We start from the raw sequence: 16050 nt of genomic DNA on the forward strand, positions 1-16050 counted from the left end.
CATTACAACATTTTGAAGGCAACCGGTTTTTCAAATAATATGAATTTTGATAAAAATCAAATGGGGGATTATTATTATTTTTTTTTTTACTGTATTCAGAGGTTACAGACAATTGTGCGTGATTACTTTGCATTTCAAACCTAACCAATTAGCACGTGTTCGACATGGGATCTTTGTCATTGGTTTATTTTTCATTCTGACTTAATGGTCTCAATTTGGCAATTCCTCCACTTATGTTAACCAAATAGAGAAACAGTTTTGAGTTTCCCCTTCCATAACATTGTGGTGAGAGTGTAGTTTGGTTCACTCAGATCTACGTGGAAACAAAAAATTAGCTCCAGACATGATACAGCTCCTACATCTGTGTCCTCAAAGACTTTGAGGTCTGACTTTGTAGATCGCAAACTTTAAATTATCCTATAAATGTATACAGACTAATTTCCAGTTTTGTTGGAAATTAGGACTGTCCATATGTGTGTGTTGGGTGCATGCTTTGACGTGGGAATTTGCTGGTAAATAAGTAAACGTGAATGAGATTAAACATGTTTATTGTGGATGGTATGTCTTTGCGTGTGTAGTTAGAGGTGGGTGGGCATGAGTTATTTAGGACAGCAGACTTAAATTTAGTTTGCGAGCAAGCAGCTAAGATTTTTGATTGGATTTGGCAGACTCTCTGTGTTCTGTACTTTTATCACCGATAGATTGTAGGAATAAGGCTTAGGAAAATGTTAGGTATTTTAATAATCCAGGTGTGTATCTGTAAGAGTAAGAGGAGATATACAAGTGGAATCATCAGGTTTTATATTTTAAAATCCTTTGTATTTCTCCATCCTCCTTTCTTTTTCTCATACTGCAAGTATTTGTTCATGCTGAAGGAGGTGCGAATTAGATAGACAGGAGGGGTAGGGGCTGTGAACAAATCAGGGTGACACACTTTACCCTCCACTTTAAAGGTAGCACATGGCGAGGCTATTGAGGGTATCGGAAATTAGATTTTTACAAGGGCTGACTGCTGGCAAAGTTTGTGCGTGTGTACATGCCTGTGTGTTTGCTGTTCTGCTAAATACCAAGAGTTAATGTGAGTCATTAGGCAGACACTGTTACAAGACATGTTCCCACACACAGATGCACAGAGCATGCACAACATTTTGAAGACCTACACACACACATTACATGTCTAGCAATGAGAAACACATTATTAGATCATTCTCACACACTGTGTGTGTGTGTGTGTGTGTGTGTGTGTGTGTGTGTGTGTGTGTGTGTGTGTGTGTGTGTGTGTGTGTGTGTGTGTGTGTGTGTGTGTGTGTGTGTGTGTGTGTGTGTGTGTGTGTGTGTGTGTGTGTGTGTGAGATAAAGAGAGAGTATGTATTTGAGAAGTTCACAGTCCAGCTGTGTAGACTAAACATTTCTTACACTGTTTTTATGTGTGTAGTGTTAGCTCCATCTCACCACAGTGCACTCAGGTCCCCCCCTGTGCTGAGAAATTACAGCTTTGAAGGCAAAGAATCTGCTCTCCAGGCACTCTAAAGGCAGTGTCTCTAGACAGACATGACCTCTTTAAGCTAAACTATAATCTCAAATTTGGAACACCTTTAGTGGAGATGCTGGTGAAACTGGACATTACGTTGAGAATGAGAAAGAACAGGGCAAAGAGAGATGAGAATGAGCGAAGGGAAAAGAAAGAAAAACAGCTTTGACATTTTTCCATTCAGTCTTTTTCCGTTCGCCCTCTCGCTATCCCCCCTCTTGCCTCACTGACTTCAGGTCCAAGGAATCTGATTTAACTGTAATGGAGCTATTAAGGAGGTGCTTTTTTAGCCCTTTACACACACATGCTAACATTGTGGGGATTTACTGTAATGCTTATCTGAATGGGGGGGAGGGGGGTTGAATGAATGGAGAGAGCAAAGAGATTGTGTGTGAGAGAAGACAGACAAATGAGAGGGGAACTCTTGTTTATTACCCACTCTTGTGATTTTCTCTGCTGCCCTTTTTTTGCATCCGTGTAGTCTTTTCATTTGTTTTCTTTTTGCTGTCTTTCTTTTTTCACTTTTCCTGTGTCAGGTCTCCTATGTATGTGTGTCAGCACTGCTGTCTCTCTCCCTTCCCTTCTGAGGTATTTGGACAGCTGTGGCTGTCTGTGTGTATTACAGAGGTTGTGACCCTGACATCTTGTTTAATACCTGGCCCTCTCAGGCTAATTGATGGCCAGAGCAAACACTGTGGTCTGGAATGGCTGGCTGTGCACAAGTGGGTGCAAGTGTGTTTCTGGCTGTGAATAAATACTCCAGGCTCATACCAATTTAAAACTGTACTTACAACTGCCTCTTCATGCATCCAGTAGTGTATGATGATGTTTACATAATGTATATGTCACCATGGTCTAGTTTTTTTTTTGTGCTCTGCAAGATTCTGCATTTCTGATGCTTGTGCCACACTAAAACATTCTAAGAATGATATGTTTTTAATTACTTTTTTATCCATGAGTAAGTCTGCACTAGAGTACCCAACTTCTGTTTCAATAAATATGAGTTGTAGCTCTAATTTTACCCTGTGTGTCTGGGTTTTTTCTCTTCAGGTTATTCCTTGTGTCTGGGTAAGTCCTATTTCTTCCGGTTCAACCATCCTGAGGAGGCAAGCAGAATGAAGAGCATGCTTCCACAAAAGAGCCCTGTGTCAGCTTTAGCCTACAACACAGGTATACAACACACACACACACACACACACACACAAAGGGAGGCTAAACCCCTTCCCTGACCCACGACCTGCCCTTGATCCCTGTTCTTTTTTCTTTGATCCTCCTCTCTGTCTTTGTTCCCCCACATCAGCAATTCATCTTCCACCTCCCTCCTTTTTTCGTCATCTCTTCCATCTATTTTTTTTTCTGCTTTTCACCTGTTCTCAATCTCCCCCAGTAGTTCTTCATCAGCCTGTTCTCTTCATGTAACATCTATCCCCACGGACATCTTTGCTCCCGTGCCCTGAGCGGGGTCTAAGGGTAAAGTCACAGGTAGTCCCGACACAGACAGGTGTGTGAGATTGGGATGTTAGTTTTGAGTATGCGTGTTTGAAAGACTGAAGGGTAGGGTGGGGGCAGGTATTTATTTCAGCCCTCTCATATGTCTTTCCTAAACATACACTCTCACTGTCACACACATGCTTAAACTTAAATTCAAAGCATACTGGAATGTTATTGTCATCTGCTAATACAGCTGGACTCTGCTGTCTCCTTAGTGATTGATCGGGCTTTGAGCAAGGTGTGTGTGTGTCTGTGTGTGTGCACACTGTAATCAGTGGTCCTTGCTCTTTAAACTTCTTGACAAAAGGAATGCACTCCTCTCTCCACTGCTTCTCTGATGTTTTTGTAGAAATGACTTACATCTCTGTCTCACACACACACACACACACACTTTTAGCAAATTTGGCAGCCAAAATCTTAGCCTTAGTCCTCAAGATTGCCAAAACTGACACGTGCACCTAAGTGAAGCAAAACGAGCTGGGCATAGAAGAGAATAGTCACGATAGAAGAGTGTTGATGCACGCCAGGCCTCCTGTATAAATCTGCCCATGTATGGACACAAACACCCTGTGTGTGTGTGTGTGTGTGTGTGTGTGTGTGTGTGTGTGTGTGTGTGTGTGTGTGTGTGTGTGTGTGTGTGTGTGTGTGTGTGTGTGTGTATGTGTGTGTGTGTGTGTATGTGTATGTGTGTATGTGTATGTGTATGTGTATGTGTGTGTGTGTGTGTGTGTGTGTGTGTGTGTGTGTGTGTGTGTGTGTGTGTGTGTGTGTGTGTGTGTGTGTGTTTCTAGATCTTATGATGTCTTTCATTTTCTGCCCCATTTCTCTCGACCATGTAAGGTTTGACATTTTCTTACCCAGGCTTATATTCAGCTATGATGTGCGCTTTTAGGAATTATGTTTTTCTAACAGTTTAACTCAACTAAGCAATAGCAGTTGAATATTATCACTTATGTTTACATTTTTCAACATATATGTACGCTTTTGGCATATTGTACATGTGTGGGTTTCTCTCAGGCGGAGCCAGAGTTGTAGGCTGTAGGGAAGTGTGTGTGTGTGTGTGTGTGTGTGTGTGTGTGTGTGTGTGTGTGTGTGTGTGTGTGTGTGTGTGTGTGTGTGTGTGTGTGTGTGTGTGTGTGTGTGTGTGTGTGTGTGTGTGTGTGTGTGTGTGTGTGTGTGTGTGTGTGTGTGTGTGTGTGTGTGACAGTTAAACGCTGGGTGGTCTAAGCTTGAACATTATAATAGCTCCTTTTCCACATAAAGCCACAGATGAATTAACACTGGGCAGGTTTCTCAGACCTTGCTTTCTCCTCCCCTCTTCCTAGTGTTTTTCACCTGCATTTTTGATGACAGGATAATATTTAGGGAGGTTTCTTTTGGAGTTCTGCACAGAAAAGTAGAACTAGTGCTATTAACCAAAAATACTCCTGCCGACCTCAGCAATATTTTTGCCAAGTAAAAAATAGTTTTTGTCTTGGTTTGGACTTCCTTCCTGCTAAATCTTACTGATTCAGTTGAGGTTTGGGAGGAGACCCCCTCGCTGCTGAGGCTGCTTTAAATAAAAGGCTTTAGGAAGGGCGGGGGGGGCCTCTTGAGGGTATTCCAGGATATTTTGTGGTCTTTTTCATTTCCCAAAATCATACTCTAAGCAAGGAACTGAAGTTGTGATAGAGTTAAAATGCAGTGTGTAAGTTGACTCCTGTTCTGGGTGATTCACTGCCAGTTGCAGATTGTTTGGGTTGGGTTTGTTCTGACATGGGCCCCGTCTATGAATAGCTGCAGCTTCAGGTACATACACAACCCCCCTCTCTCTTTCTGTCTTCTGCCACCATTTATGACTCTGTGCCCCTCCCTCTTTATCGTTCTTCTCCCTTCTTCTTTTCCTGTTACTGGTCTTTTTTCTCAATTTTCCACAAACTGAACATAAAGAAATGTAATCAATCTCTCTATTGCGTATCGCAGTCATACTACTTTTCTCTGGTTTTTCTTTCTCTTTTCTTTCTTTTTCACACAATTTTCCTCCTTATGCCTCTGTGTTTCCCAGTTGGTATCTCCTTGTTTCTCTTACCTGTGAATGTTCACCTATATTTGTGTGTAGGCCTGTCACGATAACAAATTTTGCTGGACGATAAATTGTCCCAGAAATTATTGCGATAAACGATAATATTGACATTGAGAGACCATTTGCATCTAATATAATGATAATGGCATAATAATACAGGTACACCTTTTCAAAGATCAATACACTTTTATTTCTAAATAATATTTAACACTGGAACTGGAAGACATTTTAAATATCCAGAACATGTCTTTGATCTCCTTTAGTATGTCGTCTTTCACGCTGATGTACAGTTGTGGAATTGCCGTTTGTGACACGTAAGTTCTCAGACTACAGACTCTGTACTACATTTTACAATTATTTAACTCTAAATATTAAATTTAAATAATATATAATTAATAAATTAAATCTATCTGTATGGCTATCTGCCACATGGCGAGTAAATGTACCAAAATAGTTCTGTTTTTCAGTCTTCATTTTGGCGAAGCCCGGCTTCTGCTCCTCTTCAGGTCGGAGCTTCGTGGGGCGGGGCGGACACACACACACACACACACACACACACACACACACAGGTGCAACTCTGACATACTTTCCACACTCCGTGTCCGTGGACAGCTGTAGGCTTGTACCGTTAATGTTCTGTGCATTGTCGGAAACATGCAGCCACTTTCCTGAAAACCGCTATGCGACTGACCAGCGGCGTGTATGTCCGGAACCCGTCTCCACAGTCTCCACCTGCAGGTTGTCAGCTGTGTGGTTTGGATTGAAAGGGAGAAACGAGACGCCAAATAACACGGTGGATATCGCTCTTATAGGCCTACTTTCTTTTGACGGCACCTTAACTGCAAAGTGCTGCGGGAAACCCTGCTCCAACTCTCAACTAGCGTTTGTCTGTCTCTGTCTCTCTGTCCGCAGTCCCGCCCCACAAAGACCATATGCGACTGACAAGAGGGTTCACTCCTCGTTACGCTAAGGAACCGAGAGTGGTCCTCCAGTCTCTTTGGTAGAGAGAGACGAGGAAAACAAACAAGCATGCAAATGGAAATTATCGCGGCCGGAAAAATTATCGAGCTCATTTTTTTTTATCGTGCGATAACTCGATTTATTGACTATCGCGACAGGCCTATTTGTGTGTCTACACTTTCCCATATTATCCATTTAATTTATTTTCCATTTGATCTTTCTCCCACCTCCAGACTACCTAAAGTTTAGCAGTGACTATAGCCATGCGGTGGTGGGCGGCAGCAGCAGTTCTAGGGGCATGCGATCTGCCTCCGAGCTCCAGGACTTGATGGACACCCTGCAGCGCAAGAAGATTGCCCTGGAGAACAGCCTGAGAGCCAACGGGAATGCAAACCCCTCCTACTTCAGCGTGACACAGGTCAGCCATCATTTAGCTCCACGTCAGGATTTATTATTCTGCTTTTTACGTCCTGCTCCAGCAGGGACTATAGAATCTGTAAGGTTAGCCTGGATAGGGTAAACATGGCTTACCAGGGTTTACTCATTATCCTGGGAATGGGATATACTACAGGGTATACTACTATACTGGTGTATATATATATATATATATATATATATATATATATATATATATATATATATATATATATATATATATACATATACATACATACATACACACACACACACACACACACACACACACACACATATAATATATATATATATATATATATATATATATATATATATATATATATAGTAGTATTTCCAATTTTAATATTTTTTTCCATTCTATCTCTCAGTCTCCTCCCACCACACCTATCACAAGTCCTGCTACATCCTCATCAGCCTATCAGGACCAGGCAAGACGTTTCTATGGCTCAGATCGTGCGCCATTGTCTTTGAAATCTGGACGACGATCCGACCCTTCTTCTTCAGTCAGTCGCAACAAAGACAAGTTCGGCATTGGCGATAGCCGGCGGCTACAAAACCTGGGCTCAACTTCTTTACTGTCCACATGGAATGGCGGAGGCTCCTCCGTTTCTGTTGATGGTAGCAATAGCTTACTCCTCTCTCTTCCTCCTCCCTCATCCTCATCTCGCACTCCATCAACAGGAGGTGCAGCCAGCATGCCATCAAGCCCCCGTCTCGGCCGCCGTAGCAATGGCAACCAAGAGCCATCGCCCAAAAATAGAACCAGGAAATACTCAGCAGGCTCGCTAAGTGGGATGATGGGAGGAGGGCACAGTCGCTCGCTGCCACGCCTCTGCCCCTCCCAATCTCCCCATGAAAACAACAACGGAGTCCTGACCTTGTCAACGCTAGCGCCACGGCGATCCGATGTTGCTGGCAGTTACAAATTTAGCAAAGACCATTACAACAACAGCCAGAATGCCAGCCCTGACCTCAACTATAACCCCAGAAACCCCCCCCCCCCCCCCCCAACCAAAAAAAAACAAACAAAAAAAAAAAAAAAAAAAAAGTGTGTCACCCCCCCCCCCCCCCCCCCCCTTCCCCTTTCCCCCCCCCCCCCCCTTCCTTTTCTCCCGCTGCCCCACCTGATGTGACCATCCCATCCAGGACGGGGGGCTCCTCTTCTCCTCGTGTGGCCAAAAAACTCAGCCTGACCTCCACTAGCTCTGTGGGCTCCATCAGCTCCACGAGCTCCAGCCCACCAGAGTTGCAACGGCTGGCTAGCCGTGTAGTCTCCCCAGGAGAAGGCCTGTCTTTGGGAGAGAGGGAGAGGCGAGGGGTAGCTGCTGGTGCCCTGGGACTTGGACTTGGAGAGAGGAGGTCTTCATTTGGGAAGGCAGGGCTGGAACCTGGGATGGGGCTGGGCGAGAGGAGGCAGTCATTTGGAAAGGCAGGAGTGGCCCCACCTGGAGGTTTCAGGGAAAGAAGGGGGAGTATCAGCTCACTGAGTGGGAAGGAGGAATTGACCGACTACCACCTGCACCAAAAAGAGGAAAGACTCCGTGAGCAGGAGGTGGAGAGACTGGTGAGTTTGAGTTTTGTTTGCACAGATAATGGCAGATAATAATTGGCAGATAATGTGGCCATTATCTGCCAAGTCAAATTATAGCAACATGTTGTCATTCAGAACAAATTATACTGTAAATATATGGAGATATCACCTGTAATAACAGACCACATCTGGTGTAATGTATAAGTTATGCTTACAGACAGACTGTTGACAGGGGAACAGTTTGTTGCTGTTAAGGTTACTGAAAAAATATATGGATACAAGTTTAAATTTGCAGTGGATGATTGCTGTTGTTTTGCATGCACACATGCAATCACACAAAGACACACAAAAAATGGAATGAGTTTAGGAATGCATCTCTCACACTAACCTCCTCCTTGTACTCTCCCAGGGATCTTAACACACACGCACACAAACACATAGGGCTAGATTTACTAACACTAGCGCAGTTTGCGCTGCGTCCGTTTATGCGAGTTTGGTAATAGCGCACGCTATGCTTCCACAGTTTGCGTAGTATTTATCAACCCTGACACCCATCAGGCAATCAGCGTCTTTCTCCGCCCACTATACTGTAAATTGCGCTGTAGCAAAGCAGTACTGGTGCTATGATGGCTGAGTGCAGACTGCGATATCCCCACTGCTGATGCTATGACTGTTTGAAATGATCCTGATGCCAATATTTGTAATGTAGCGAGGAGTTTAACAACTGCTGGAATGGGATGTGAACGCTGAGTGGGAGATTCAATTTCATCTTTGATTTCTTCCAGTAACTCTAATATTGCATGTCTGCTTGATCTGTAACGCTAAATGATGTTGTGTTCACTGACAAAGTGTGATTCTTCTGTTAAAAATATTTTCAGCCTCGCCTATGTCTTCGTCTTGCTCAAATTGCTGTTGCCATTTCACCAGCGGCATAAAGGTCTACGAGGAAACTCGATTGCGGCTGGTTTAAAGAGGCGGAGAATTTCCCCGCAGAATAGAGGCCACTTACTGACAGTCTTTGTAAATACCCACGGAATATATAATTAGGTGCACTTTCGCCTTATCCTCCCACCTTTTTGGGTGGAACTCCCACTTTCCCCACGACCCTCCCACGAACGCATATTGAAAGCGCAACTTGTCTCTTCTCGCTCATGTGGCAGACAATCTGCGATTTTACCCAAGTGCGCCCTGTTTGTAAATAGCCCGCATCGGTTACATCCGTCTTTGCGACCAATTAGCGCCTGGAAACAGGCGCAAACGGCTTGATAAATCTAGCCCATAGTGAGGTTCACCAATCCACAGATGCCTCTGGCAGGTAGCCCATACTAACAGTACTATTCTTAACCCTGTGCTTGAATTCGAGTGTGTGTGTGTGTGTTTGTGTCAGTCATCTGGAGGCTGCCCACTGTGGTTCGGACCACTGAAAAGCCAAAGAACACATGAGTCAGATGTGGCTTGAAGAAACCAAGAAGATTAGAGAGTGGAGTTGTAGGGTAGCAGGTGGATAAACACACAGATGCTCATCATATAATGGCAACTGGACTCCTAATCTCACCATCCCTCCCTCTTTAAATGTATCTCTCCTTCACACAGCCATATTCTGCTGAGGGAACTTGTGTGTTGTGTTTCTTAAACTGTGGGAAATAGTTCTCTGGATGCTGTACAAACCAAACTGTGTTTCACAAGCTTTACAATGGCTTTTGGTTAGCCTCCAGATGTTTTTATTCATAGTTATATTTGCAAGATACACTATAGTGTACCTGCCTCTACTGCTCTGATCAGAGAGCCAATCTGCACTTTGCCCAATATCAAGATGGAACATTTATTTCAACCCAGCAGTTTTCTATATGATGGGGTTTGATTTACAACCGTTTTGTTTTAGTCTGTGCCCTGATGTTAAAAAAAAAAAAAAAAAACTCCTGTTAAACACATTAGATATGCATTCAAAATTGCTTGATTAAAAAGTGATTTGAGTGTGACATTTAAGTGTCAGAAAGATCGTTTTTTACATATGTTTTGAAAGAAATAGCTCTAAATAATTAGTGTGGGCTGTGTATTGTAAGAAAGCCACAAGCAGTCTCCAAGTTAAAGGCTCAAGCTCAGAATAGCATTGTCTTAACCTTGTCTTCCCTCTAGTGGCAGGACAGGAAAACTACATCCTTTCTTTGCTGAGATGTTAAGGTTGTGTGCATAAAAAGCCATTTGGATGTTAATGTGCAACAAAATTGGGCTACCCATTATGTCATTTAGGATTTACAGCTTAGATGCATTTGGTAAGGTTTGTTTATGTTTTGATTATCATATTCCATCATAGTCCATATTAACAAGTCTCTCTCTCTGTCTCTCTGTCTGTCTCTAGTTGACAGCTGATTACTATAAGGGCTCCACAGAGGCTTTTGTCCATTAGAATAGAACAAGGTAACAAACTGACAAAGTCTTGCTTTGCCTCAGCTCCTGGTTCACAGTATGTTCTGCGCGTGCACAAGACAAGTAATATATCATCATAACAGCAGACGGCGCTAATCTGTATTGTCGCCCAAAAAATGAAAACCGGCAATGACGGAACATCTCTCCAGACCTAGTAAACACAGAGCACGCTGTCGTCAGTCATTGTTTTCATCAGAGAGTGTTGATAGTAGTCAAGAAGGATCGTTGTTGTCATTACTCGCTGAACGGAAGAAAATATGATGGCTAGTAATAAGAATATTCTGGCGTTGTCAGCTCTGGTTTTCTCGTGCACTGATTCGCTAGTCAAGGGCTGGCACTCCACCAATCAGATTGGTCATTGAGTCCGACGATTCAACATGTCAAATCGGCCGAAATGAACGCCGACGTCTCCTCCGACTGACCACGGCACACACCAAACAGACTCGAGTCACCGACCTCGCCAGACTGTCCGGCGGCCGATAATCGGGTTGGTGTGTCAGAGCCTTAAAAGGGGTGTGCACGTTTGTTTATGTGCATTATATATATCTTTTGTGTATATGCTCTTATTAATGAATGTGTAGTGCTATAATGCTTTTTCTACATAGGATGTCTTTTTTTCTGGCTTTCTAATCAGGCATATGACTGTCTGTAGTCTCAAGACTTTCATAGTCCAAACTTCACATGGTTCAGATTGCTTCCTAGAGTACAGTACATTTCCCTGGAAAGTGTCTTGTTTCTTTAGTGGCATTACACACAGACACATTCCTGCGTTTGGAGTCATGGCCTGTTCTCGTACACACTTCTGACCATAGTTGACAGCTGTCCACCTTCTCATTAGCTTACCCGCTCTCGCTCTCTCTCACACTCACACATTCACACACCTCTGTCCTATGTTCTTTTTTTTTTTACCTCCCTCTTTCCATCTCTAATATCACTTACACATACGTCTCCCTCCAGAGAAGCTGCTGCTGAGCTTATGAGGGGGTGTAGCCTCCATAGATCTCTATATATCTGTGTTCAGGCAGGCAGAACTGTGGAAAGGGAAACTCTTGCTCCAGGGAGAGGAAATATTCTTTCTAGACTATACAAATGATATACTAAACTAGAGTAAATTATAAACAAAACAGGATGGTATATTTGGGATTAAACAAGGACATTTTAACAAGAGGAATTCACTTCTGCAATGCTTCCCCAGGTAACTTGAGCATTGGAAACTTTATTTTATGATGGAAAGAAATAATATCAGCTGAGCTGTTGGGACTCTTTCTCACTAATATGGAACATAACAAAACTTGTGGATTTATTTTAACCAATTTGAATACACATATGCATTTACATATGAAGAAATAAAATGGCAATCAGTTTAAAAAAGTGCAAAATCTGTTGTTTAGTGGTTTTGAATAGTTAACATCTGACTCTATTAGAAACATAACTTCAATTTAGGTACGTTATGAATTGACTGCTCTGTTTGATATATCTCACCTTGTAACATTGTAATTTATTCAGTGCGCACATCCAGCACCACCAGGACTTTATAAAATAATTAATTAATTAATAACATAGGGTTATACTGTATTTGTGCAGCACCCTCAACACTCTATAGACAGTGGACTGACTGAGTTTAAACTTAAATAGTAGTGACTTTTATTTTAACTTCTCAAGGTATCTACCACAAACGTTTACTTCTTTGAAGTAACATTATCACAGCCTGCTAAAATAACCTATACAACTTAAATTCAGGCAGAAACCTTTATAACTACACCTTTTCAAATGGACTATCCTAGACAACGTCATAAAGATCATTAATAATGAGATGACACAGATACATTTGCACATACTGTAACGCATCCACGTATGTGTTTGTCTATGTGTGTGTGCTCATTTCAGGAGCGACAGCGGCTAGAGACCATCTTGTCTCTGTGTTCGGAGCTGGGCCGGTCTGAGAAAGATGGCGGTGGCACAGCTACAGGTCCCACTTCAGCTGCGGTGGATCTCCATAAGATCAACCAGGAGCTTCAGAAGCTTCAACTGAACGACGACGATGATGACGACACACCTTCGGTCTTTTCTGACTCTTCAGCTGTTAATGGAACGACGGGGAATGGACACATGCTCTCCCCTGGATCAGAGAATGGTTACTACGATGATGATCTACAGGCACGACGGAGGCGCAGCAGCGGTCACCGAGACAACAGGGCCGAATCACCCGCTATCAGCCTGCGAAGCTTCGCCCCCTCGCCTTCTCCACGCACACAGAGGACCAATGAGGTACAAGAGATTTATTTGTACACATTTAAAAACACTGCTACTAATAGCACATGTTTAGCTGTTGTCAAGATTTGAACAAGGGACTGCTACCTGACTTTACTCAGCCACAGACAGGTACCAGTATGTTATTTTCAGACTCAGTCACTTTACCCCTTTTTAAATGAACAGAGATGTATAAAACATACATGTACACAGAGTCCTGTTAATATATTGAGAATGTAAAGGCACTTGTAGAGCAGAGCATTCATCAACTACCTTCAACAATGAGCCTTTCAGACAAGTTGGTGAATAAGACCGAGAAAACTTGAACTCTGAACATTGACGACAAGATTATCCTTTAACAAAAGTCTCTTTTGATTGGGTCAAATGCATGTTAAATGTACACTCCGCATCATACACGTCTCCTGTATGAAATAGTACAAGACTGCTAAAGCAGCACCTTTGACTTTAGTCAGCTTCTTAAAAGATTAATCAGGATTGATGGGGGAAGTGTTTATGCTCCCTGTTCTTTCTGGAAAACATGAGAGTGACAAGGATCACTCCTCTTAATACTTGGAAAGTATCGACATACACATCCTTCATGCACAGAGATGGGAGATATTTACAGCCCATTTATTAGATTAGAGCTGGATAAGTGTTACAATTTAGAATTGACAGCTGGTGTGTGTGGGTGTGTGTGGGTGTATGTGTGCGTGTGTCTGCCCACATTTGTTTGCTGCAAAAGAACAGAAATTTTCATTGCTCAAAGGAAGTACTGCTTCACCACAGCACAACTGTGTACTGTTTAGTACTGTGAATGTAAATAATGTTTAGCAATAATATAAGATTTGTTTGTCCTGCAAATACTGTTGGTACGTGTACTTTCAGTTCATGTCCCCAAATTATTGGTGGTGTCAATGATTATTATTACAACTAATTACCATTAAACCCCAATATTGGCTTTGACAAAGTTTGAACTACATCTCAACAATGGTTCAATCTGTGACTCTGTTGATTATGTTGTTACCAGGCTCTAGATGATGCAGCCCGTCGCCGCGGACAGGAAGCGAGGCCTTCAGAGCAGGAAGTGAGGCGTGCTGAAGAGGAGAGGATCCAGGTGCTGAACAACATGGAGGAGCTGGAGCAAAAGATCAAAGAGCTGGACAACCAAATGGAGGAATCTGCCCAAGAGGTAAAGAGAAGTGAGGGATGAGGGACGATGGTATTTTGGGCAGACAAACACAGAAGCAATAATGTCCATATTAACAATTCATAGTTTTAATGTTAAGTCTAGAAGTCCTATTTTTTAAAAAGAAGTGAAGGATTCTACTTCTTTTCAAATCAGTAAAGCATTTTGTTCACACATTATCATGTAGTGTTATCTACTGGTTTTAATAGGGATACAAAGTAAATTTAAAGTAAGGATACAATTCCCTACAAATGGCTTACTTACTGGTGTGTATTTATCCAAGGTGGAGCTAGAGCGAGCTCTGGTGGAGGCTGAGCAGGAGTCAGAAGTAGCTGCTCTCCAGCAGGAAAAAGATGCTCTGGAAGCACTTCACAACAAGATGGCTGACCTAGAGACCAAGTCCCAGCAGGAAAAAGAAAAGGTATTTAACAGGCTACGCTTCGTTTTAAAACAACGAGTTAGATGGATACTTCTCAGAGATTCATAATGGCTGACACAGAGACCAAGAGCAGAGAGCATTAATCCACAAGACTAAGGCGTTTTAAGATGCATCTTCTGCAAATTGTTTGTATTTATTTGCTGAAGGGCTGGTAAGTTATATGAGTATCACGCAGAGGGGGGACACATTCTGAAATTAATGGAAAGAAATCACTACACTAAACATAGGTTTTAACCAACAAACATGCATTTACCTTCCTAAAGCGTATGTCTACATGTGGTGTTGAAAATGCATATGCTACTCTGAGGCTCTCATACATTTATGGGTCATGTGACTAACTGGTAGGTGTTAATCCTTCTCATGCTGTCTCTGGTCCAAATATATATCTGCTAATACTGCCCAGGGTATAGCGGTCACCAAGTGATCCTATCTTACACACACTCTGTGTGTGTGTGTGTGTGTGTGTGTGTGTGTGTGTGTGTGTGTGTGTGTGTGTGTGTGTGTGTGTGTGTGTGTGTGTGTGTGTGTGTGTGTGTGTGTGTGTGTGTGTGTGTGTGTGTGTGTGTGTGTGTGTGTGTGTGTGTGTGTGTGTGTGTGTGTGTGTGTGTGTGTGTGTGTGTGTGTGTGCACATTTATACCAATATATGGTATCATTGACAGGGTGGGGACTGTAATTGGATAAACAGACTGAATTAGTTGTGGGTCTGTGCGTGTTTGTGTGCACATGCTTTGAGTTGAAGAGCAGGTGAAGTTGAGTGCTTGTACAGATTTCGGTTGCGTGTATATGTTGTTATTTATAGGGACCATTAATCTACTCAGCCATTGCATCTCATCCATTCCCTCAGTCATTTCCATTCAAACAAACACAGGGGAAATAGGCAGGAGAAAGAACTCACGACACTATTCATACTACCTTCATTTCTACTCAATACCTTACCAGTTCTCCATCCCTTTTGTAGATTTTTTTCTTCAGCCTTCCCTCCCCTCCCTACCTCTAGGCTAATCTTGCTCACCTGGTCGCCGTAGTGACTAACTGTGGCTCCCCAGTCCCACTAACGCTGCCATCCTCTCTCTGTCATGTGTGTGTGCATGTGTGATGTGTGTCTCTTGTTTCCTTGTTTGTATGTACACAAAAACAAATGTGTACATGCGTGTATGTGTGTTTGTGTGTGCGCATGTATGTGCGTCTGTGTGTTATGTACATGTGTGTATGCCAGGCGTGCGAGTTGCTACAGGCAGAAAAGGGCAGAGTAGAGAGGTTGGCTCAGATTGTGTGTGAGCAGCGCTCCCAGCTGGACAGCTGCCCTGAGGCCACCAAGGAGCCCCTGCAGGAGCAGCTGGCTAGGGTCAGTACACACACAGACACACACACACACACACACACTCCCTCATACCTCACAGTCGCATGCACAAGACAATATATGTAGATATGATATGATAGATATGATTCACGCAGAGAAATCACAACACGTAGACGAGCATAGAACTCAACATATATGGGAAATGCAACAACTGTGCATGCGTACACTGATAGACCCAGAACAAAGATGTATGTGCACATAATGCATACTGACACTCAAAACATACAGTTTATGTGGACAGGTGTTCACATAAACAGACTCTACAAAGAGACATGTGATGCTCGCATACTTGAACTTGCATGTGAATTTGCATACATTTCCTTTCCTGAGCTATCTTGCTCATCACCCCAGAGCCACATAAGATCTTTACCTGG

General features: G+C 42.8%; 1 protein-coding gene across 1 annotated transcript in view; it reads left to right on the plus strand.

Moving 5' to 3' along the window:
• Nucleotides 1-16050, plus strand: part of phldb2b (pleckstrin homology-like domain, family B, member 2b) — a 46501-nt gene that overhangs the window by 16497 nt on the left and 13954 nt on the right. The window contains 8 exon segments of the mRNA XM_039790536.1: nucleotides 2582-2701; nucleotides 6278-6462; nucleotides 6851-7586; nucleotides 7589-8046; nucleotides 12328-12708; nucleotides 13718-13879; nucleotides 14160-14297; nucleotides 15533-15661. Coding sequence (XP_039646470.1) covers nucleotides 2582-2701; nucleotides 6278-6462; nucleotides 6851-7586; nucleotides 7589-8046; nucleotides 12328-12708; nucleotides 13718-13879; nucleotides 14160-14297; nucleotides 15533-15661 — 2309 coding nt within the window.

This window comes from Perca fluviatilis, chromosome 22, assembly GCF_010015445.1.
Source record: "Perca fluviatilis chromosome 22, GENO_Pfluv_1.0, whole genome shotgun sequence".
Lineage (NCBI taxonomy): Eukaryota > Metazoa > Chordata > Actinopteri > Perciformes > Percidae > Perca > Perca fluviatilis.